A 24,730-nucleotide genomic window follows, 5' to 3' on the forward strand; every position below is an offset into this window, starting at 1 on the left:
CCCCCCCCCACCCCCTCTCACCACCCATCCATTATGAACACCACCATGACCATAATACCATCATAAACTCATCCTAAACTAATTCAAAAATGCATTTTCAGAATTCAAAATACATTTTGTACTGGACAAAATTGCACCGCGGGGGCGCTATGCTTTTACCGTGTAGCGTAAAAGGATTAATTATAGTTATTTTTTGATGTTTGTACTTGAAGTCTGGCTGGACCACATTGATGCAGGCAGCATATTTCCACTGTTCTAATGAAGTAATTATTTTTATGATGAAGCAAGCAAACCCTCAGACATTGGTGACTACGAGTGATGTAAGTTTAATTAAGTATTGAATTTTATTTATTTATTTTGGTATATATAAAAAAACCCAAACATATACAAATGGCAGCCTTGGGTAAAATGATTGAACTAACAAAATAACATATAAAAGTACGTACCTAAAATAATTATGATAAGTTACTTACAATTACTAAAAATTACAACAATAATACAAAATTGAAGAAAAAAATTCTAATCAAAATAATCATGTAATTACAAAAAAATTTAAGTTATAACCATTTATTTAATATATTAAATCATAACCAAAAAGATAAATAAACAAACACATAAAATTAACAGTTCATGTAACAATATGTAAATATGAAATAAAAAACATGCACATAGTATTATTATTGTTGTTAATTATCATCATTATCTTGTATTTTTATTATTTAAATTCATGCTTTTAGCATGGCTTTAGCCTTCAGCATGCTCTGGCAAGATCTTGTCTTATGCCAGCAACGAGGCACTTACTGAATCAAACCAATAAGCTTCATATAAACCTAAGGACAAAGGTAAGGTTGAAGAAAATGTATGTAGGGCTATATATTAAATTTATGTAAAACCAAATTATAATATCAAATGATGATGAGGCTAAACAAAATTAATTCTTTGTCTCAAGTTGCCCGCATGCTTTTAAAAGTTATTGTTAAAATTTGCGCATTGAATTTTCGGATTTTGGGAATTTTTTTTCTGTTTTTTTTTTAAACAACTGTTCTGCGAGTCTATCAATAATTTTCAGTGATACAAGCAATGCCTCACTAACATCACAACATGACAGGCTGTGATGTGTTAGGTCAAGCGTCTCGCTACGTCTTTTGGATTGTTTTGTGACGGTACAACGTGACTCTGCATGCCTAGCGATCACAACAGGCCGTGTTGTGTGTCAGTCGAGGAATGTCCCTACATCTTGATGTATTAGTTGGGTATGCGAGTCACTAGGACATTAGTTGAGTAATGGCCATGAATACCCCTCAATGCACAGTTTGATTTGGGTGGGGTGGGGTTTTGGACATAGTGGAAACGTCTATACCTAGATACTTATTACCTTTAGGAATCTTTTTTTGTATTGTTAATTTTTTAATTTTTAAAATTCTATTCGACTTTCCACTGAAATCATATTGATACATATAAAAAACAAAAAATCCAGTGAGAGAATGTGTCAACAAGTGCAACCACCTCCAAACCGACCCATTCTCGATGCACATAACAGCAAATACATAAATATATGTCGAGAAAATATAAGTCAACAAACAAAATTACACAGTTCTACCATGGAGTCTACCTCCATGGTTCTACATAGAGGACAAAAACATTTTGTCGCACAGGTGCATGTGCGGACTGATTGACACTGGGTCAAACTCGTTGATGTTTTCATACATGTTTGCTTCGCCAGATAATATAGCCCTTGACGGAATGGACATCTCTAGGCAAAACAACGTAACTCACATTTTTGTTTATTTTGAGGTAATATCATTTGGCAGATATTAAATACTCCTGAATCGCCTGTCTCGATCAACAACGAGTCATTTTGGAAATAGCACCCACTTCTCTTTAAGCATAAAACTTAAAATCTAGTGATTTCTATGGTAAAACAATGTCAGAAAGATTACGGTGCAAAACAATGTATCTTTGATGTTGGTTTTCAGAAAGGCTATGTTTTCACGAGAGCCCTAGTACCCGGATCGGGAGCTAACCGTTAGCACTAACCGTTAGCACCGATTGGTTAGGCCGATTGGTTAGCACTTACCGTTAGCGGTATCCGGATACCGCTAACGGTTAGCAAGCGCTATCGGTTAGCAAGTGAGCGTGTTTCTATCATCAACCAATCACACATACGCGTTTACATTTTCCAGTTTCTTATTGGCCAGTGATTCGATCATCATATTCTTGGTATCCATATCGGGATCTTCTCGTATGGACGCACGGCAGCTAACGGTTAGCAGGATCCTAACCGGATCCTGCTAACCGTTAGCTGCTGTGTGAGAACATAGCCAAATTGTTTGAGCTGATGGAGAGTTTGGCACAGCAATATCAACAAGTTGATGGTGTTGATATTAACTATCCTAACAAAGTGTATGGACAGGCTAAATAATGCATATGATTGCCCAGACGTGATCCATTCTGAAAATGATTCGCATTTGTGGCAATATAGGTCATTGACAATTTTTAATTTTTCCAATGTAAAAACAAAGTACTGTATCTGTGAATCCTCTAGATATATGGTCCTGCAGAATTTCAGAATGGTATGACAATTTGTTGCAAAGTTGCAAATATGCAAACTTTAACTTTGTTTTTCTCAAAAAGTGAAAATTTCAAGTTATTTGCCTCGTAACAGCCTGGCATTTTCAGCAGTAAAATATTGATTGAATTGATTGCAAGTGTATGTGTTCATGACTGAAAATACAAACAAATTTAAATGTTTACTGTAATCTCTGTTTTATAGAATTTAAGTTCTCCTCTTCACATGTGTATGTATGAGAATGACATCAAATTTGAAGATCGGGTTGGAACAATTAAAGTACTTTTGGACAATGGGGCTGACATCACTGCCATGGACAAGGTAAATTTGTACCTTATATTTAAATTTTCATACACATACACTGTATATGGCTTGAAAACCTAAATGTCATACTACAGTTTAAAATTGAGATGAAAATTGACCTTATTAATCAGTACAGGATACCTATACTTGTACATAATAAATATGATTTGCATTTATTTTCTAAAAAAGAAGTTTGTGGTTGCCTCAGCTTGACTTCTGAAAACATTTGTAGTCAGCCTTTTTTTATATCAAGGAGGAGCACATCCATTATTTGAAAATGCCACTTTCAAGCATTATAGTAAATTTGTTACCAAACAGGATGGTCTTACCCCTATTGAAAAGTGTGAGAAAAATATTTCAAAGTACAGTTGGTATTCTGAAGATAAGAAGCAGGAATTATTGCATGTACTTAGAGGTAAGTAGTAGTTTATGTGAGAAGAGTTATGTGCTTAATTGTCTCCTACTCACTAATGGTACCTGGGTTCTGGTGTGCTGATCCCTGGTATGACTGATCCTGGTTGGTTCATAAACCTTGATTTTGGGTTCTGTTGTGCTAATCCCTGGTATGGCTGATCCCGGTTGCATCTCGTAAACCTTGATTTTGGGGTTTTGGGTTCTGGTGGGCTGATCCCTGGTATCGCTGATCCTGGTTGCATCTCGTAAACCATGATTTTTGGGGTTTTGGGTTCTGGTGTGCTGATCCCTGGTATGGCTGATCCTGGTTGTTGCTTTTCTTCTAATATTTGTTTCTGGGTCCTTGGTGCTGATCTCTTTATATCCAGTATCATGGTTTCTGGTTTACTTTTCAGTATCAAATAAAATCACAGAAAAATTGTAGTTTAATTTTTAATAAAAACTATTGATTGGAAAAATTGATATCTTGAATATTTTAATATGATCAAGTTATTACCTTCGAACCAGAATCAGATCGTAAACATTATTTTTCTTGCACTTACAGCCAAAAAAAAAAAATGTATCCAGTTTAAGGGTCTAATAATGTATGGGGATTTTTTTTTCTCATTTAAATTTTATATTTGTAAGTTAATGGCCTACTCAAATATCCACATACAGTAGCTATTCAATTTGGAAAGACAGATCTTAGACTGCTACCAGATTTACAAATAATTTAATTTTAGAATTTAAGCCAATTGAAAAATTTATCAAAGGCTCTAAAAATCTATCCATGCGCAGTAAACAGCCATGAAATCCATTTATCCAGGTTTGAAATTAACAATTCTAAATATTGCCTTTATATGTGCTTACTTTATTTGAAATAAGCTTTTTTCATGAATATATTTTCTCATATAGGAGAAAAAATTCCTGCAGAAATATTGGCTAGAGGGCCAGATGCACTGAAACAGTACCAAAAAGCATTGGAAGAGGGACAGAGTGACTACAACTTTGTTAGAGTCATGGTAATGGGACAGGAAAATGTTGGCAAAACCTGTCTCATTGACTCTTTATTAGGAAAGAAGTAAGAAATCAAAATAAAAATAATAATATTTATTTGACATTTCACTTTTAATCAGTGACAGCACACAAGAAAGTGGCACAGTCAATTTTAAGCTATTCGAAAGAAGAGAAAAACAACAACATGCTCAGAGAGTTTTGCCTTAAGTTGGCCAGCACAATCTTGTGAAGACTGTAGTGCAACGAGATACATGTGACATAATTGCTTTTAATGACCACCTAGAGCGTTTTTCTGCTAAATAACTCCAAAATATTGTTTTTTTTTTCAACTGTTAAATTCCTTCTGAACGCGTTTCTAGTGAAAAGTGCAACTAATAAAAACATGGTAATGTGAGCATTGGCAGGTGAATGGAGCTTATGATGATGATCACCAACAGAAGTTGACCTTACTTCCTGTGAGCTACATAGCATGCTACGAAAGAAGTATACAACACACCGCGAAAGTATGAAAAAATTATGGTAAATCCTGAAGCATGTCATCCTGTCGGTTTATTTTTTTCTTCACCTCGAATTTCCCACGGATGAGTGATCAAACCAATGAAGAGGTCAATTTGGGTCACCGATGGGTCATGACCAACACGGTATTGCGTTGCAGCTGAAAAGTGTACCACAAAACACGTTTTCTAAACGCCAACCCTATAACAAATGCGTGTTAAAACACATGTTTTAAGGACAACCGTTTAAAAACACGTTTTTTTTTGCTCATCAGAAACAGGCCCCTAGACTACTGTGACCAACAATCAATACACTGATGTATTGTTGAGCAAGAACTCAACAAAGATCATGAACAAATTAGTCGCTGTTGGTTGGTCAAACTATTTACATAATGACAATACATTTATAGAACATCACAATTTTATTCTGTAACAGGCAGGTGTAGTTGTTCTTAAAATATTGTACAATACAAAAATTCTACCATTCTACAAGGGTGATGTTGGTTGCATGTTTGCCCACCCACAGTGTACTGTAGTGAAACTATATGACCACTCTTATTTTATTTAAAGTTTCAATGAAAAACACATAATCACTGATGCCATAGCAGTCACAAGAAGTTGTGTATGTGACGAAGCAGATGATACCAACTGGAAACAAGTTGATGTTTGCAAAAGTAAGATTTAATATTTCTTTCTCAAATGTATTTTAAGGCAATTCGAACAAAACCACCAAGATCAAAGTACTGTAGCTATGAATCTGTCAAGCCCCAAACTTTAGGTTTTTGGAGAATGTTTAATGGCCAAAGTAGAGTCAAAAGTTTAGCAAAAGTGGGAGTCGGGGTGCGAAATTCCCAGACTTTGGTATTTAAAAAAATACAGTTTTATCACTCTCTTATCAGTGGCCCTGGCCTCTACAGTACAATGTTTTAGGTGGTTGAGTGACAGGATATTGTGGAGGCGAAACACTCAGAAGCTTGGTTTTTTAGGTACAGTAGTTGATGTTAATAAATAGGTGTCCAAATGTTGTCATTGCTATTATGTGATACACATTTCCCGGGCTCCCTGTCTTGATGCTGCTGTTTCGAAATAAAAGAAAGAACAAAGTGAGTGGTTGTAGTATACTACCTACCTTGAGGTTGGGAATTTAAATCTCAATGCTTGAATCCCACACTTTCCATATACTTGCTTCCTTTCATTCTGGTACAGTATCTCAAGTTGTCTTAAATATCGTAGGGAGTTTATTGTAATTAAACTATAGTAATTATGTTGTACTTTGATTATTGGAGTATATTTATTATTATTATAAAGTTGTTATGTATATTGTTAATATTATTGTATTGTTATTTTTGTCCATACTTTTTTACAGCTGAAATGAAGGACAAGCATGAGAATGCTCTTGCAACAAGTATAGCCAAGACTTTACTAAGAAAAAAGGTAAGTTGAAGGTATGGTAATTATATACATTAAGCAGAATTCAAGACAAAATGATAACAGTAACAGTATGCAGTAGCAGCAGCAGCAGCAATAATTTATATAGTGCCACTTCCAAATCAATGATCAAAGGCACTTCAGTGTCTCTGGTTACTGGATAACATACAATGCCAAACAAGCACGAAGTGCATCCTTCTTCCTTAAGGATATACATAGTGTGCATGTACTCGGCGCACAAATCTACTGCATCAATGCCACAACATTCTACCATGTACCCCAGGGGCGGATTTAGCGGGGCCGGCCCGGCCCCGGCCCCCCCCCCCTTTTGGGAAGTAAAAAAAGAAAAAAGAAAAACAAGAGGGAAAAAGAAAAAAATAATAGCCCAGAATGTCTCAAATGTTATGTTCGGGCCTCTAGAACACAAAAATTCCACGGGGCATGCCCCCGGACCCCCTACGACAGTGTTGGCTCAATCGGCCCTGCACGGTGAGAGATTAAAACCCTTGACCTCAAGCTTGAAAATCCAAGCCACAAATGTTGCTCTTCTGAATTGCAATGACAGACTCTAAGTAACCATACTATTGGATTTTAAAATAGGAAAATGATTTAATGTACTGTCAAGCTTATTTAACACATTGTGGTTAGCTAAGTTGCAAACTTATAGCAGCCATCATTAACTTAAAGGATTTTGATAGTGAGTATGATCCTGGAACTGTTTTTCATGGCACTCTTTTGTGAGTCATGTTTAATAATTTGTATGTGGTTGGGGCACATATGACGACCAGAAACAAGTTTTGCAAACTTCAGCTATTTAAAATAGGTAAGATGACAATAGTTTTTTCTTTTATCACTTTGTATTTATAGGAAGTTGTATCAAGTCCAGAATACACAGGTACAGTATGATACGTAATGCAAAATTTTATATTAAAATTGAATAACACCTATTGGTTTTATAATCAGTTGCCCAATATATTCGTCATTCATTTTTTGAAAGTACTGTTGATTATACAACACATACAGTAATTTGATGGATTTTTTAAATTTGTTTTTTATTTTTTATTTGATTTTATAGAAAATCAGTAATTTGTTAATTTATCATCACCAAGACTTTTTTTTTTTCCAGTGAAATTTTTCTATTTCATTCCATGCACTTATTTAGAGATAATTCATATTCTATTTGACCTACTGTAAATTTGAAGAAAAAATAGATATACTGTATATTGAAACTAGAGCTAAAGAATGATGATATAACCTTGGACCTATTAATTATAAATATTAATATTAATAGGTCCATGATATAACTATCCATTTGCAGTTTAATTTATTTAGAAAAAAGAAAGTTGGTTAGTTTTATGCAATTAGAGTTTTCCATGCAATTTTATATATAATAATAATTTTCTTTTTATCAAGTCACCTCAACAAGACCCATGTTACATTTAGTATCTGATAGTACATTATGAAATTGCTATTGTTCTACCTATGGCCTTTGAAAACTCCTTATATGTAATGCTCATTTGAGCACTAATATATTATTAGTGCATTGAAAACTGCTAACTAATGTAATTGGTTATTCATTATTTATTTGGTAGTTGAGTATTATTGATTTTTCAATGAGTAGTTATCTTTGACCTTGTTACCATCCTTTGTTTTCAGAAGTAGAGAGTCAAACGAATGGTATTGAATCTCAAAAGACATTGGAACCAAGTGATGATCAAAAGAGTAAACTTTCTGACGATATTTTGTTAATGTACTTATATAAAACTAAAATAATACTTTGCAATAAATTGAAATTTAAATTTTTTTTTTTTTTTGCCAAATGAAATAATTTATAATGTCTCTATTATGATATACTCAAAAGGTTTGAATTAAGTGACTATTTATTTTATATTCCTTTTAAGATATACTGTCATTTTTATCAAATATTATCTTGAAAAAATGAATTGGCAAATTTATATATTTTGACTGTAAATTAATAATAAAAATGTTCTTTTTTTTTTGGCCATGTAGCATATATGGTTCTTTAAACAGTAAAAGTTTTATTTGGTTTTTTTTTTCTGGTTTTTTGGTGGTAGTATATTTTTAATAAGTATCCATCCATTATTTTCATCATTTTTATAAGAGCACAAAAAATATGCTTGGGAGTGGGAGGACTGGTCAGGAATTAAAAGTGTATGTTCACATACAAAAGTGGAAAAAATGAGTGGCCACAGAAAAGAGCATGTTTTCAACTCTCTTTAAAATTATGAAGAAAGGGATTACCCAAAAATTGTTTTTACCTTTTTTAGGAGAACAAAGTCAAGTATATGGTATAGAGTCTCCAAAAACACTGAAACCAAGTGGTGACTTAAAGAGAAAAATTTGTAAAGATGGTATGTTTTTAATGCTGGGCTCTTGCTGTGCCCGAAAGTCATTGACCGGAACGATTTTGTGGAGGACGCATGGCACAACAGATAATTTTTAATGACGATCCATTCAGTCTGTCGCCAACAATCAGCAGATGACATCACAATATATCGCTCACATCGAGCGATGTTTTTATTTATTTTCATGAATACTGTATTGTATAAATGTTAAGGAAAATTGTTCATCGATATTGATCAATATAAAAAAACAATAAATAAAATAGATCACAGTAGTTAAAAAAATATGGTGAAAATTTTCTCTTTTGTTATGCTTAGTAGTATTATTTATTGAGCTGTTATTATATATTTTCGTTAATTTATAAATATGGTGTTAATTTGTACTGTTATATATTTGCAAACTGGCCAGTAGATGGAGATCGTGTTTCAGCAGGAGTTTCAGGAGAAAACAAGAGAAGTAAAACCCAAACCAATGGTGCAACATCTCAAGTAAAAATTTGATTTTATTTTTTTAAATTCATTTTTTTTTAAACTAAGTACTGTAGTTATATAGCTGTGTTAGTCTCAAGTAGATATTAGGGAACATAGAAGGAGTTAGAACGCAGAACGTAATGGTGCCATGTTTAAATAACTGTTTTTTCCTTATTTGTGTCGTTGCAGGCTACTACATCAGCATCATCAATAGAAGGTATGGTAGAACTATTGGATCTGTTGTTACTAACCGCTAACCATCAATTATCACCCACCACTATAACTACCAACCACTTTCCTATATTTTTATATTTTCTAAAAATGGTAAAGTTTTTCTAATTTACTACAGCTAATGGACAGCCACAAACAATGAAACAGTATTCACAAGATATTAAAAGAAAGGTTGTGCAAGTTATGGAAGGAGCTTCAATAATTGATAATTCATTCAGGATATGGGACTATGGAGGACAACCCATCTACCATACTATTCACAGGGTATGTATTATCATTGGTGGCGGAAGCTGTCCGGCAGTTCAGGCAGCCGTCTGACCAATATTTTGCCGAGATAAATATTTTATTGGAAGCAGGGGCTTAGCCAGAAAAATGAAATAGGCCGTCCAAAATGGATGCCAGTGGGCGTGGCCCTGAGCTGATGAGCAGGCCATGCCCACTCGAGGCCACGCCCCCTCCCAAACATACAGTAAGAATTAGCTATCACAAAAATATTTAAGTTACATACGTCGATTGCGAATAGCTACGGTATTTCTAGGCCATGTATTGCATCTTCATCTCTCGCCTTTAATAGTCTAGTGTAAATTCTACTCTAGGTCCTCCGAATCGAGAGATAGGCCTAGACCACTGTGTTTTGTTAAATTCAACTTGTGAGTTTAACAAATCTTCTTAATGATATTTCATGAATTAATTATAACCAAAGTGTTACGAACACCAACAATATTATGATACGAATCTCAAGTATTGTATTTGCAGAGCCATGTGCATGTGACTCAGAACCGTCTGTTTTCCAGCGGGGTATAAATGTTTTTAACACGAGGCGTGTTGTAAGTGGACTTTTCACCGGGTTGTAGGCAATGGTTAAGCCTTACAATTTTGGGAATACCCACTGAATATTGGTATGAAAGCATCACATACATTCAATCAATGTTGTTTTTAAACAACATAAAAAACAAACAATAAACATAAACAATGTTGATGTGATTAGAACAGAAGACTATATACATGTATTTTATTTTTATTTTTTTATTTTATTTCAATTCGCATTCAACAGAGGGTGTCCCACCACTTACAAAATGGAAACAAAAAACAGATACAAATAAACAGATATAAATAATTTAAATAGTCACAAAAGATAACAAAACTTACTCTAGTATATGTAAATATAAGTACTTGGGTGTAGAAATCGATGAAATATTAAACTGGGACATATAATACATGTTAACCCTCTATGCAAAAGGAAGGCATCGTCTGTTTTTTCTGAGGAAACTCAGCAAATTCAATGTTGGAAGAGAGGTTTTATCTTTATTTTATCAAAGTTTGATTAGTTCTGTTATGTGTTTTGCTTGTGTGACATGATTCTCTGAACTGACCATTGCAAATACAAATAAATAAAGTAAAATAACAAAGGCAGCCAGTAAAATTGTAAACGAAGATCAAACCCCTGTTGCAGAAATTCATGAAAAGGCTCTTGTTAAAAAACTAAATGAAATAATTGTAAATGGTAATCATCAACTGCTGTATTAAAATCAACAAATCAGGTCGGCTTGCCCAGTCAAGGCAAAGAACCAACCGTTTAAAAAATTCTTTTGTACAATTTGCTATCAGTCATTTTAACAAAAACTTTAAAAGATAGGCCCTCTTTTTTAATGATTTTTAATGATTGTCATATTTTTATGAATTGAAATTTTAAACTTTTAAAAATTTTAAATTTTTTTATGCCTAATTTTTGGAATTTTCCTTGTTTTGTGTTGTGTTGTGATTTCTCAGATATTTTAAAATATTTCCATCATTATTAAGACTAATATGACTTAATTTGTATCATTTCTAGTTCTACATGACTCCTGAAGGAATATTTGTGATTGTTTTTAATATCGCTGATGACCTTGATGCCTGCTCAATAGTTGTAGATTCATTCGGAGTAAGCACTTTTTCAATTTTATTAAACTGTGAATATAAGAACCATAATTTCTTCCTCAGATTTATACTGTAAGGAGAATATTTTTGTTATCAATGGTGACCTACTCTGGCAAAACCTGACATTGATATCAGAATATTCAGATAATCAGTATTTTGGCCAACATCAGGTTGTTCCTGTTTGTGGTACTAGATAAAATTTCTACCAAGAAAATCAATTACTAAATCTAACTGAAAAATATTAATTTTTAAAATACACACCTCATTATTAAACCACTGACTTGGGAATCGTTGAAAGCTATTTTCTCTAAAATTACTTGGTTGATATCTGTCACACGGGTAAATAATTACAAATTCAATTTACCATTCACAGATTTATTTTGCTTTGTAACCCTCATCACCATGTAATAACGAACCATACTTAATATGTAAGCATAAATTGAACATATAGAATGGGGGTGTTGTACCAATTTCCGGGAGACTCCGTGACTTGTGGGTGACACTTCTGTGGCTTCCTAAAAAAATGTGACTGGTTCTTGCAAAACCTTGGGTAAAAAGCAAAATTCAGCTGTATTAATATTGTTATTATTATTTAATTCATTGGATATTGTCACGTTAAGTTATGTGCTATGGTATTTTATGCCATTGTTACATGTACAGGTGCCACGCACCTGTCTCTTATACACATCTAGATGTGTATAAGAGACAGCATCAAACATGTGGAAATAATTTTAAAATTAAATATGTGTGGGAGTTATTAAAGTAAAATTAAATGTTTATATCGCTTACTTTGTATATTTAAGACATTTTTATATAACAAAGCTTGAAAATATAAATTACTATACTTTTATCAATTATTTTTCAGCTTTTTGAAACAAACAGTTTAGTATTACCTGTACATCTTTAAACAGGCTGGTTGTTTTCCATTGATTTTTGTAGGTACAGAAGAAGTTTGACAAAATTCGCAAAGCAATTGAAGACAAGTGTTATGAGTCTCATGTCTATGAGACATACTTTGCTGTCGAGAACAAACTTTCATCTTCAGATGAAAGAATCAGTCAGCTCAAGAAAATTATTCTTGATATTAAAGACAAAATGAAATACTCAATTCCACACAAGTGGCTCGAGTTGTTGATAGCAATTCAGAAATTAAGTAAAGAAAATGTGACTCTTACTTTGGCAAAGGTATGTATGGGATTTTAATATTTTATTTTGTATTTCATGTTTTATATTAGATATACAAGCACCACTTCAACAATTGATGATGTTCATACAGGCGCTGTTGATATTAACTTTTATATGTGCCTCCCTTCACAGTTTCGCTATATGTTTTTTGGTTTGTTGTATAGTATAAGTTTAGTTTGTTTTTAATGTAATTTTTCTTAATTCCAAGTTTTTAAAATGCAATTCATATGGCTTGCCTTTTGACAATAAATGAAATTTGGATCTGAATGTAATTTTGCAAGAGAACATTAAACTTAGTTATATTGAACTGGGTGAAATTACATATGTGGCAAAGGCAAGCCAAACCAGTCACTCGTCGCAAATTGTGTTTCAGAGAAAATAGCAAAAACATGCTAGAATGTAAAATTTTTAAAAATCTTTTATTTCACTAAACTAAGGTTTATGTATTTATACATCATGCTGTGCTGTTATTTTTCCCAATTTCAATGTTAAGACAACACTTTTTAATGATTTTATGATAGTTTTTGCATGAGAAATGCCTGAAATCATAAACTTTGAAGGCTGATTTCTCATATATTGTTCTTCAAACAGCTGTACGCTTAAATGTTTGTAACTTCAGAAGGAAATGTCAGATTTGAACGATTTTTTTACCATTTTATAGCTCTTATTTTACACTTTAACTCTTTATTATTAGCTCAAAATCGATTTGTGCGACGAGTGACTGGTTTGGGATGTCTTCGCCACATATACAATTCTTGGATACCGATTGCAAACTGCTACATAGAACAATATATTCTGAACATTTTTTTGTTAATTTTAACTTTTTACAACAAAGTAGAGATAGTATATAAGTAGGAGTGTTTCCCAAAATAATCTGAAATTCATTTTACTATTATTCCAAACTGAAATTAGGATTATCTAATTATTTTCTAAAATAATTGTGATATTTTCTAATTTCATTAAGGTTAAGTCACTAGCAATGAAATGTGGAATTTCAGACGAAAAAACCATTCACATTGCAATCACATACTTAAGTGATGTGGGTGAAATCATGTATCACCCAACAGAGGAAGTACTACGGGACATTGTGGTGGTTCGACCACTTGAGATTGTTGACTATGTGAAGACTGTGTTTACAGCCGTAAAGCCTGCACTGAGGGTGAGATATCAACTCTTTTTTTTTTGACGTTGAGAAGAGCAAAGATGTTGTTTTCTAGATTAAAGCACTCAACAAGATGCAGCTAAAGTTTTAAATGATAATAATAGTGTAGATTTGTATAACTCTCGTATCCATCAACCAAGATGTTCATGGCGCTTGATATGTGGACTAGTAGATCGTTCAGTGACTTTCATCACCCTTAAGGGTCCCTTCATGTTTATGCCGGTAGCAGCAACTCTTGTCATCCACCACAAGGGCTGTCTGTACCAGTACACTGGGGTATTCCCTACTCGCCTACTGGGTTCTTTTATTACACACATGCCATTCTGCACACTGGACCATATAGTCCTCATCCGAGAAGGCTTGTTCTATCACCAGAACCAAGAGCCTGTTGTTCAAACCAGCGCTGATATCATGAATGTAGGTTGCGGTGCCCCAGCCTTAACCACTTGGCCAATCAGCTCGTCAAATAAGAAAATAAATAAGACCGGACTAACAGGCCTGAGAGCCATAGTGTTTTTCACACTATAGTTATTCCTAGCCATCTTAGGTTATATATTGTCTTAGTTTTTGTTAAATTTCCTTTCATTGTATTGTATGTTATTTCATTGGCTGAATAAAGAATGAATGAATGAAGAATGTCATGAGCCACTGTAGCAGTATGGGAATTATAACAGGATAGGAAAATTAAGCACAAAAGAGTGGTTCAAAAGCTCCATAACAATAGAACTCTTATATTAAGTTGCCAACAATCCGATTTTATCTGCGTTCCATGTAAGCGCTGGAAGACTTGATAGCAGTCCGCTGGTAATTGGTCACAATCTTAGCTAATAGTTAGAAATGATGCATCAAGCAACTATGCATTGTTGCATTGCGTTTTCACATAAAAACAGGTAGGAAAGTATTCAACTTTAATGCTGGGGCTTCATTCAACATTTGACCATTCACTCCTGTAGGTCTGTACATACCATTAATATTAGTAGATGCAGTAATGATAATTTATATTTGAAAATTTATAAACATTTGATGTTTTTAAAGTCCTCACTGCATTGTATTTTTTTTTTTTTTTTTCAGAAGGCAAAACTAAAGGAAGATTGGAGGAAATTGGAAAAAGGTGTTCTAACGAAGGGACTTCTTAAGCATCTTTGGAAGGAATTTCCAATATTCCAAAATGACACCAATGAGAAAATGTTTAATTTTTTCGTCAGGTTGATGAACAAATTTGGCCTCATTTGTCAAAAACAGGTTGGTACAGAAGTATGTTCACATTAGTATTAATTGATAATGCACTATTAGTATTTCAGATGAGGGGTATTCTGATTTTTGTGTAAAGAGACTTTGATTGCATATGAATTGGTTAATGATAATAATTACAATATTAATCAAAAATAGATAATACAACATACAGAAATAACTAATTTGTTTTTTATTAGCTTGTTGGGAGAGGGGAACCTACATCAGTGATAAAAGTGCTTTTCACTCTGGCTGTAAATGTTACACTTCCTATAAAACAATATTGCATAACAGAGTATACTGTAAAATATATATGAAAAACCAACAGCATGAATTCTCAATTGTGGTGTTGTTGCTGTTGTTGTTGTCATTATTATTATTATTATTATTATTATTATTATTATTATTATTATTATTGTTATTATTGTTGTTGTTTTCAATTCTGGGAATTAAATAAAGTAAAGAAATTGAAACAAAATTTACGTAGTGGAGTTACATTTATTATTTTATTTCTTTGGATAACAATAAAACTCATTACTATGTTTTTTTCTTTAGTAATCAAACCTTTCTCCTCCTCGCTACTTCCTTTGCTCGCAACAGAATACCAATTCAGACGATATCTCTTACTATGCTGTTTCACACCTGCAACCTGAAAAACATTCAGAGATTCCAGAAGACGACCAAGGGAATGACAAAGTATCCATCTTCCATGACTTCTGTGGTTTTCTTCCGGACCATTTATTCACATTGGCTGTCACTAGATTCATAGAGCAATTTCAGTTAAAAAGTGGTCCCGAACCTAAACTTGCATATGAGCATGCAGAGCTTAGTGTTGATGATTGTCATTTAGTGAGGATATCAGTTGCAACTATCAGCTATCGTCGGATGTTTAAGGTACATCCAGTTTTACATGTTGCCTTCCATAGATTTTTTTCAATTTCATTTCAGCCATCTGTGCCCAAACAATCCAACAGTCAATTGTTTCACATAGAAGGAACTGGTACTAATATTTTGTTGTTTTTAGACTCTTGGAAAATTATAAACCTCATCAAATTTTCTTTTGCAATAATAAGTAATAATGACATTTTACAAGAGAGCTGCTCGCGACACATTTCCACCTGCGGCCTTTTCATATATTTTTTAACAAATTAACTAGCAGGGGAAACAGGCAAAAACAAGTGCAAAGACTCCCAGGGGTCATTTATCCATCACCGTGTTCCTAAACCTCTACCTAGGTTTTTATGTTTAACCATAGTATACAGGTTTTTTTAATGTTACTGATTAATTTAAGGAAGTTAGTATAATACAAGATTCATGTTTTTCTGCAGACAACCATTGTCAGAAGACAACAGCAGAAACCAATACCTGAATCATGTAAAAAGGTATGAAATGTTTTTTTTTTTCCCACCAACAGTAGGTGTTATAAATGAGTACTTTCTCATGTGGTGTTAGTATACTCCACATTGTTGTATAATTACCGTAGAGAATTCTCCTGACGATTTGCTTTTTTTACTAATCGCTCGGCCAATCAGCTCGTCAAATAAGAAAATAAATTAAGAATTTGGCATGAGCCACTGTAGCAGTATGGGAATTATAAAGGACAGGAAAAGACAAAAGATTGGTTTTCCCAAGATCCATAACAATAGATCAACTCTTATAGGGTGCCGACAGTCCGATTCCATCTGCACTCCATGTGTGCGCTGGAAGACTTAATGTCTGTCTGCTCTGGTAATTTTAGCGAGTCGTTGAAAAAAAGATACTTTATTCATTGTTGCATTGCATTTTTACTTGGAATCGGCAAGTTAGTGTGTGCCTGGCATAAAAACAGATAGGGAAAATATCATCCATGTATTCAACTTTAATGCTGTGGGCTTCATTCAATGTTTGACCATTCCAGTAGATCAGTTGCATACCGTTAATAATAAATAATTTCTGTTTGAAAATTTGTAAACCTTTGATGTTTTTAAAGTCCTCACTGCATATATAATTTTTTTTTCAGAAGTCCGGTCTAAAGGAAGATCGGAGGAAATTGGAAAAAGGTGTTGACAGAAGACAAATGCATGAACCAATACCTGAAACATGTAAAAAGGTATGAAATATTTTTTTTCCCCACCTAGTACAGCAGGTGTTATAAATGAGTACTTTCTCATGTGATGTTAGTATTCTCTACACTGTTGTGTAATTGGAAAATTCTGACCATGAATTTTAATGCTTTATGTGGAGATGCGATATTTTGATACCTGACCTTTGACATCTAAAATTCAATGAATTCGCGTTTTAGCCTAACAAACAATTCCTAATATTTCATTACATTATGTACTGTACTCAGCGTTTGATTTCCAGCATCTTTTGTGTGTATCAAAAACTGCTATGCACTTTTTGTTTTGTGTAGCAATTCCAAAATTGTGTATATCATTTTTTTCTGCGGTGATAATGAATAATAAAATATGAATATGAATATATTATATAAATATATATTAGGTATATGAATAATAATAAATAAAGAAATGACACCTTTTATAAGCCGCACCCCTAGTTATTAAGCGAAATATGGCGATTTTTTTTGTCACCTGTTTATGCCGCACCTATTTTTAAGCTCCAAACTGTTCCCATAATGTTAAGATTTTAATTATTTTGAAACATTGACATTATTTACAAATGCTCACATAAAGAAATTTAAACTTTTTCAGCCAATTATTAAACAAAGAAACAAGAAATGCGTGTAAACTTCTGGCTACTGCAATGAAACAACGTATTCATACTCTCTCTAGGGAAATCCCAATTTCTCGCGCTAGACCACCGTCATGCTGCGTAAATTTTCAACATAAGTTAAAATCTAATAAAATGCTTAGTGAGTATATTTATGTATTTCAGTCAATCATTCTATTATGGTGGTGGCTAATAACAGTCGGTTATTTCAATCAATCATTCTATTATAGTGGTGGCTAATAACAGTCGGTATTGAGCTAAAATATTGGTACAGTAATTCTTTGCTTAAGGCATTACTACTCACGGCCCACTGTGCGAAGCATGCACCATCACGCACCACAATTTATAAACAAAAACAGAACTGGAGAAATATGGTACAAAGTTTATGCATAGGCAGATGACGTATGCCTTACTACAGTTAAATTCCAGTAAAAAAAATTATTACAACTTCAAGAAAACTGGTTTTTTTTTAGAATGCATTAATTTTTTATTCCAAAATCATAACACTGCATATAGCAATAGCGGTATCATTTTTTCCATAACGGTACTAACGACATCGTAAATGAAGCTGCTCACGTGACTTCGAGGACCAAACTGCCAAAACATAGTTTGTTATTGTTTGAATGAAGCGGGTTCAAACAGAAACAATGTGTTCCAAAATTGTAGGAATCCTAGTACAGCACTGTAGTGAGTATAATTACAAATACAGTAAATACTAGGCTTAAAAACTGGTTCTACCCAAGGCTAATAATATGAATTGGGCCAGCCTGAGCCTAACCTAGACAGACGGCACCTGCTTTTCGCCGAGGTTAGCGATCTGAAATTTTTGGGAGAAGGTTATGACCAGTGTGTATAGGCAGCATCCCTAATTTTGGGGGGAAAATCACATATAAAATTTGCGGCTAAACATCGGAATAATTTATATGGAGTTTGTCTGTTTTTTGGGAGCATGGTACCTGGCTCTGAGATGCAAATGCAGTGTTGTTTCCTTGTATATCCTTGTATTTGTCATTGTCACTGACTAGGTACAGTACATCAGACTTACTAATTTCCATTTACTTTTGTTGGCCTTCCAGGTATTACTGTTTCTGCAATCTGTGTTGGATTCTTTGTGTAAAACATCTACAAGAGGGATTCAATACAAAATGTGTGTACCATGCAGTTGTAGTAAAAGATTTGAACACATGATTTTTGTGGAAAATTTCAACACAAAAATGGTGCCATGTGGACTACTTGAAATAAATATTGAACGCCACTACAGATTGTTTGGAGGTACAGTAGTGTTTTAGATTTACAGTAGAAGAAAATGAAATAACAATCACATATGCATTATATTTACAATTTATTGTAATGGATAATAATTTTAAATTGTGTTTTTTTTAGATGAAAGTTCTGTTTCAACATCATTGGGTATGCAATGTAAGTATTGTTAATGGCAATATTTTAAAATAACAATTTTTAAAAAAATACCTTCCCAATTTGAAATGGTCTACCTGATTTTTTCTTAGGTTATGTGATACAGTCAGGCAGTTCAATCTCCATCTAAAAACACTTAGGCTGCTTTCAGACTTGCAGATAAGTCAGGCTTACGTTAAGCCCGGCTTAACTTTGCCGGGCGTTAAGACTAGCTGGATTAGCCAGGCCGAGAATTTGCATACTAATGAACCAGAACCAGGAAATGAGTTTCTAAACATTGTACACGAAACGTACGCTCACACACAGCACACGTAATCGAATGCTGATTGGCCATTTTTCTACTTGAAGTCAAGGCAAGATCCCCTGCAACGATCAAAGCCCGGCTTAGAAAAGTTAAACAGGGTTACACGCCAGACCTAGTTGCTATAGGAACACAGCCCGGCTTTAGCAAAGCCACCTAGTTCAGACTGGAACGTGGATAAACCCAGTGAGTTAAGCTGGGTTTATCCACCAGGTCTGAACTAGGCCTTACTTTAGTAGAGTCCAGTCACCTTGTTTCAATTTTTCAAAAAGATCATCTTATTTGTTTATTATATTGTCAGTGTTTTATGCTTTATTAACTATCCTGCATCATTGGATAGTTTATCATGCTTAGGTGGGCTAGGTCTCTAATGCAAGGTTTGCTCTAGAGGATGTTTGACACTATTGAGGAGAGTGGTTAAGCATTTCATAGCAACAAAATATTTATACAAGCAACACATAACAATGTAATAAAAAAGAAAAATATGTTCATGTTCTTGATAGTTTGTTAATTTGTCAAAATATCCTAATAATCTTGAAATATATCTTGATATATACTTTGTGATGTTTGTTGTTTATTCGCTTTGTGTATTTCCATCCCATTTTTAGGCCCATTAAATGAGGTCACATTGCTGGATATATGTAAAGAATTGGGTACAGATTGGAGAAATGTAGGATACCATCTTGGAATTACCCATCCAGAAATAAATCGTATTTTAATAGACTGTCAGTACAATTACAAAGAGGCCCAAATGGAAATGCTGTTAAGGTGGAGGAACAAGCAGTCATCAGATGTGAACCAGTTATCTGTATTGAGTGATGCTCTAAAGAAAGAGAATTATGTCCAGATTGCAGAAAGATTAATGGGCATAACTGGTCACTCGGGTAAGGTTTAAATAATTTTGATGAACAAATGATAATTTAATGCATAAGATCTTTTTTCAATTAATGTACAGGTAAGGTGTCATGATCAATTGAGTTTAGTACGCCAGTTGAATTTGATACAGTTATGTTTGTCATAATATGACAAAGTATTATTTTGACAAAAATTCAGTTTTAGTGTTTCTTTCATGAAAGCAGTTTTTTTAGGCATATTTTATAAATACTGTATCAAAAACAGTTAAAACAGGAATAAATATTTCAAACATCTGAATTTAAAAGGATCCTGCTCTGTTTGAGCTGTCCCTGTTGTCGAGGGGAAAATGACACAATTAGTCAATGAGAAAATGTTTGTATTAGTAGAATCTAAAGGCCAACTCAGACAGCGTTGTACGGCATAGCCTGATGCGATTCGTTGACGCGTTGGGTCTGCGTAAGTTAAACACAGATGCATTGGTTAAGACTGTCCCTGACAATGAATCATGTTGGGCTGCGTCATACAACACTGTCTAGGTTGATCTTTAAATGGATTATAAGCCTTAGTTTGAAACCCCTAAAATCCAGTGTTGCATTAGGATTAGTAGCCATTAAACACCTTAGGAAGTGGAATTCACTACAGTATTTCCCATCAAACCATGTATTTTTAAAATACAGTAAAGTATTTTGAGGGTGGAATTTTGCACAAATAAACGTTGCAAATAAATTGGTGTTTTTTGTGGTACCTGATAACTGGTACACTGTTGTTTACAGATTTAAGATGAGTGTTGTCAGAATAAATTTTGCCAACCTAACTTACAATATCACTATTGAAGATTTACAGTGTTTCCTATCACTCACAATAGGATTATTAGTCATGTGGAAGGCTATTGTTTTTACATATGTTCTTCATGCTGTTGTTGTTGTCGTCGATGTCGATGTGGTTGGGTTTAAAATTGTTTTTTTTTACTGTGATAACTTAAGTTTGGTAGTAGTCCGATTGCAGAAACTTGGCAGAATGCAAGATGGCAATAAAAAGATGGAAGCCTTTTGTCTGGTACATGTGTGAATATGCTAATTGCTCATTTGCTTAATTAATATTTCACTAATTAGGTAATTTAGGCTAGTTACCATGGTAACTGAAGTTTAGGTTTAATTACCACGATAAAAAAAGTTGGGTAATTCCAATTGGTTTGAAATTTGACATAATATAAGATAATAATAAGAAGACAGGCCCTATTGTTATTGGTACATGTGTGAATATGCTAATTGTTCATTCGCATAAAATTAATATTTCACTTAGGCAATTTTGGTTAATTATCACAATAACTAAATGTTGTTAACTCTTACTAATTTAAAATTAGGCAGAATGCAAGATATTATTAAGGATACAGAGCATATTGTTTTTTGTACATGTGTGAATGTGCTAATTACTCATTTGCTTAATTAATATTTAATTAATCGGGTAATTTAGACTCAATAACTAAAGTTTGGTAAGTCAGATTTATGTCAAAGTGGGCAGAACGTTAAATACCATCATAATTCCCATAAAAACTTCTAATTTAGTTGAAATTTTTAATATTTCTTTATCGTGTTGTCATTGTCACTGGTGTAGAAAATTGTTCGTTACCACGATAACTAAAGTTTGGTAAGACTGATTGCTTTCTAACTACTACCCATCAATTTTCAGAGAAAATTCACATTGGGGAGGCTATGCTTTTACTGTGCAGCGTAAAAGGAACATTTCTAGTTTTTTGTTTTTTTTATCCACTGTTGGCAAATTTCTGGAGCCATCACTGCACAAATAAAGAACTTACTGTACATTTATTTTGATGTTCATTTCAGATGTCTTGCATGACAATCAGTTAATGCTTATAAGTGATAATCTTGGTACTAATTGGAAATCATTTGGTGTGTACCTTGAAATGAAATGGAAAGATATGAAGATACTTGAAGAAGAGAATCAAGGCAAGCTCCTAGAATCTTGCATGGATATGTTGGTGTTGTGGCGGAAAAAACAGTCTGTTATGACTAATCAAGTATGTGCCATGTCCGGACTACTTAAAAAGCATGGATTTACTGATGTAGCTAATAAGCTAAAATTCTCATGACAAATCAACTGCAATCCATAAGCCTCATTATGAGGTTTAGTTTATAGAGAGCATCATATGAATATTATGTTTGTCATGTCATGTGATTTCTATCATCTCTTTGATTAAATCTTTATTAAATCAAGTGCACAACTAACAACCATATTTAAATGGTAATATTTAAATAACAAAAGCATTTAAAAAAATGAATTATGTACATTAAGCCATTAAGTTTACTTTATTCAAGATTCAAGATAATTTTATTGTCTGAAAAACTCAGAAATTATGTTCCACTGGCAGTGTTACAAGTGTTAACAACATATACACATTAAACTTTAATTAAATTAGGTGAAAATTGCACTTAAAACCACAATTATCTATTATTATTATTATTATTATGAAGATAAAAGGAATTACATTCAAAGCAAAGCAATGCTTGTGGTAGGTCTTTACTGAATTGTTTCTTAGCAGTTTTAATTATTCAGTAAAATCTTTGATTTAGAAAATGTGCAGGCAAATAACATACCAGATAATGAACTTAATATTAAAAACAGTCATTTTATTATACATTTAATGTTTAATAGTTTAGTTTAAATTTTAAATTATTTTTTCAGTCTTTACTGAATTGTTTCTTAGCAGTTTTAATTATTCAGTAAAATCTTTGATTTAGAAAATGTGCAGGCAAATAACATACCAGATAATGAACTTAAAATTAAAAACAGTCATTTTATTATACATTTAATGTTTAATAGTTTAGTTTAAATTTCAAATTATTTCACAGTCACATTCATATTTACATGTATGATTACAATAGAAAATTTAAAATTGCTAGTACAAGTACATGTTTTACTAGAATTAAATTAACTTTCTATCATCTAAAGGTGTCCCTGCTGGACACCATCCCGGTATGAGTCTAGGTTTTGGGACCAGAAGATTATTTTTTGACATGGTGAATCAAATCATGATAAATAGACCTATTTATACTTAATGACAGTAAGAAATGAAGTAATTTCAAATTTGTTCTATATTTTCAATAAACTGAATGTGCAAGTTCTATTTGAAGTTCAATATTAATTATGATACTGTACAGTAAATAAATTGATTGATTGTTTGTTTGTTGCTTGAAGTTAAGTCATTTAAAAAAAAAAGAGGTTGCGTCAGAGAAAGTACAGTTGGGATTACAAACGATTTGAGTTGTTAATTATTGGTTTGGCCAAAACCTGACCAGCCGGATTGCTTCCGACACCCTTGTACTACTAATAGTTATGTTATGGTCCAGTGAAGAAATGAATACATTTTGGTGACGATCCGACGTAGGGTGTGGCTATGAGGACCACTCAAAAGAAAACGTCCAAGACCAAATATTTCAAAACTTTTTCAGAATAGTTGTTCATGGTCCAATGAAGAAATAATCAAATTTTGGTGATGATCCAGAAAATAGTTGATCTTTTTTTGGACAGTTGATTAAGTTATATAAATGCAATTTGTGTTTTCCAAAGTGTTTAAACCAGCTGCAGCTAGGTGAAACCACTGATCTTTACTGTAATAGTAGAGATCAGTGGGTTAAACGCAAAGTTACCGTGCTGTGCTTGAACAAGTTTTAGTTTCAGTCACTGAATCGCTATGAATGAAAAATGTACTGACCTACACAAGGTCGGCTCATATAGCGCGCAATGGTTGATGTGCCTCACTGTTACCATTGCAGCAATAGTTTGAGTCTCACTAACGTCACGGTAGCTGTGAACTTGGTTTTCATTGTGTTTTTTTTTTTTTTTTTTACTTCATATTTTTTTTAGTACTGTACTATCTATCTTATTTTGGTATTCAGTGTGTTTTTTGTTTGTTTTTTGTTTTGTTTTTACTTTTAACAACTTTTTTTTTGCAAATTCAACTTCACTTCTCATTATAGCAATGAGGAAAAGATCTATGTTCTGTTGTACAGACATAGAAAGTCTAGTTATTATTATTATTAAAACCAAGCTTTACTAAATTTTAGTGGTAGGTGGTCAGATTCACACATATCTATGATATTAAATTTATTGTATTGTAAGTATCCACTTGCAATTATGTTGCAATCAGTTACACATTTTCCTTGATGGCCTAAAAATGTAAAGAAACCAATTCCTTCATCGTTCCCAATATTACCATTTAAAATTCGCTTATAATTTTTACAGAATTCAATTAGCTTTTTTCCCATATGCGTTTGTAAATTTATCTATTGAAATGCGTGCTGGTGGATTACTAATATCTATATTTTCAGATTGTGGAATATGATTAAAGTCATTATGCTCAGCAGTCCTAGAATTGAGATCTCCAGCCAATACAAAATATATTTAAACATAACGTTCAATTTTAAATATATCTATTTCTAATTGCTGATATAATGTAAAATTCGAACTTTGACCCTGTAGGAGGTGCATACACAAATGCTAAAAATATACACATTCCTATATTTGTCATTAAATTTTAACATATTATGATTACATTTTTATAAATTAATTTCTGTAACGCTTTGTTGTTTTTTTCTTTATTATTAGAGTGAGTCCCCCGAAAAAAAAATTGTTTCCCTTTAAGACTTTCTTAAATATCAGTTCAGT

General features: G+C 33.0%; 2 protein-coding genes across 4 annotated transcripts in view; both read left to right on the forward strand.

The window, feature by feature from the left end:
- The window catches only part of LOC117109439, a 15,542-nt gene extending 3,948 nt beyond the window's left edge, over positions 1 to 11,594 (forward strand). The window contains exons 4-17 of one of the 3 annotated variants that reach the window (XM_033251799.1): positions 213 to 320; positions 738 to 842; positions 2,774 to 2,890; positions 3,191 to 3,287; positions 4,181 to 4,346; positions 5,347 to 5,450; positions 6,143 to 6,210; positions 7,072 to 7,099; positions 7,864 to 7,926; positions 8,493 to 8,576; positions 8,977 to 9,056; positions 9,228 to 9,255; positions 9,388 to 9,533; positions 11,101 to 11,594. In XM_033251799.1, coding sequence (XP_033107690.1) covers positions 213 to 320; positions 738 to 842; positions 2,774 to 2,890; positions 3,191 to 3,287; positions 4,181 to 4,346; positions 5,347 to 5,450; positions 6,143 to 6,210; positions 7,072 to 7,099; positions 7,864 to 7,926; positions 8,493 to 8,576; positions 8,977 to 9,056; positions 9,228 to 9,255; positions 9,388 to 9,533; positions 11,101 to 11,262 — 1,356 coding nt within the window. In that variant the 3' untranslated portion in view covers positions 11,263 to 11,594. Of the gene's footprint in view, positions 1 to 212; positions 321 to 737; positions 843 to 2,773; positions 2,891 to 3,190; positions 3,288 to 4,180; positions 4,347 to 5,346; positions 5,451 to 6,142; positions 6,211 to 7,071; positions 7,100 to 7,860; positions 7,927 to 8,492; positions 8,577 to 8,976; positions 9,057 to 9,227; positions 9,256 to 9,387; positions 9,534 to 11,100 lie in introns of all 3 variants that reach the window. The other 2 variants (XM_033251797.1, XM_033251798.1) reach the window with 2 other exon arrangements.
- A 44-nt stretch (positions 11,595 to 11,638) lies between these two features.
- LOC117109382 lies at positions 11,639 to 23,189 on the forward strand. The gene is made up of 11 exons (XM_033251693.1): positions 11,639 to 11,671; positions 12,126 to 12,371; positions 13,336 to 13,530; positions 14,605 to 14,775; positions 15,364 to 15,657; positions 16,092 to 16,145; positions 16,763 to 16,852; positions 18,549 to 18,744; positions 18,856 to 18,891; positions 19,798 to 20,073; positions 21,889 to 23,189. Exons 1-11 carry the CDS (start codon positions 11,639 to 11,641, stop codon positions 22,152 to 22,154), a joined length of 1,857 nt encoding a protein of 618 aa, XP_033107584.1. The 3' UTR covers positions 22,155 to 23,189.
- Positions 23,190 to 24,730: the final 1,541 nt, after the last annotated feature.

The sequence above is a fragment of the Anneissia japonica genome, unplaced genomic scaffold (assembly GCF_011630105.1).
Source record: "Anneissia japonica isolate Jap-2015-1 unplaced genomic scaffold, ASM1163010v1 scaffold287719_len1884721_cov185, whole genome shotgun sequence".
Lineage (NCBI taxonomy): Eukaryota > Metazoa > Echinodermata > Crinoidea > Comatulida > Comatulidae > Anneissia > Anneissia japonica.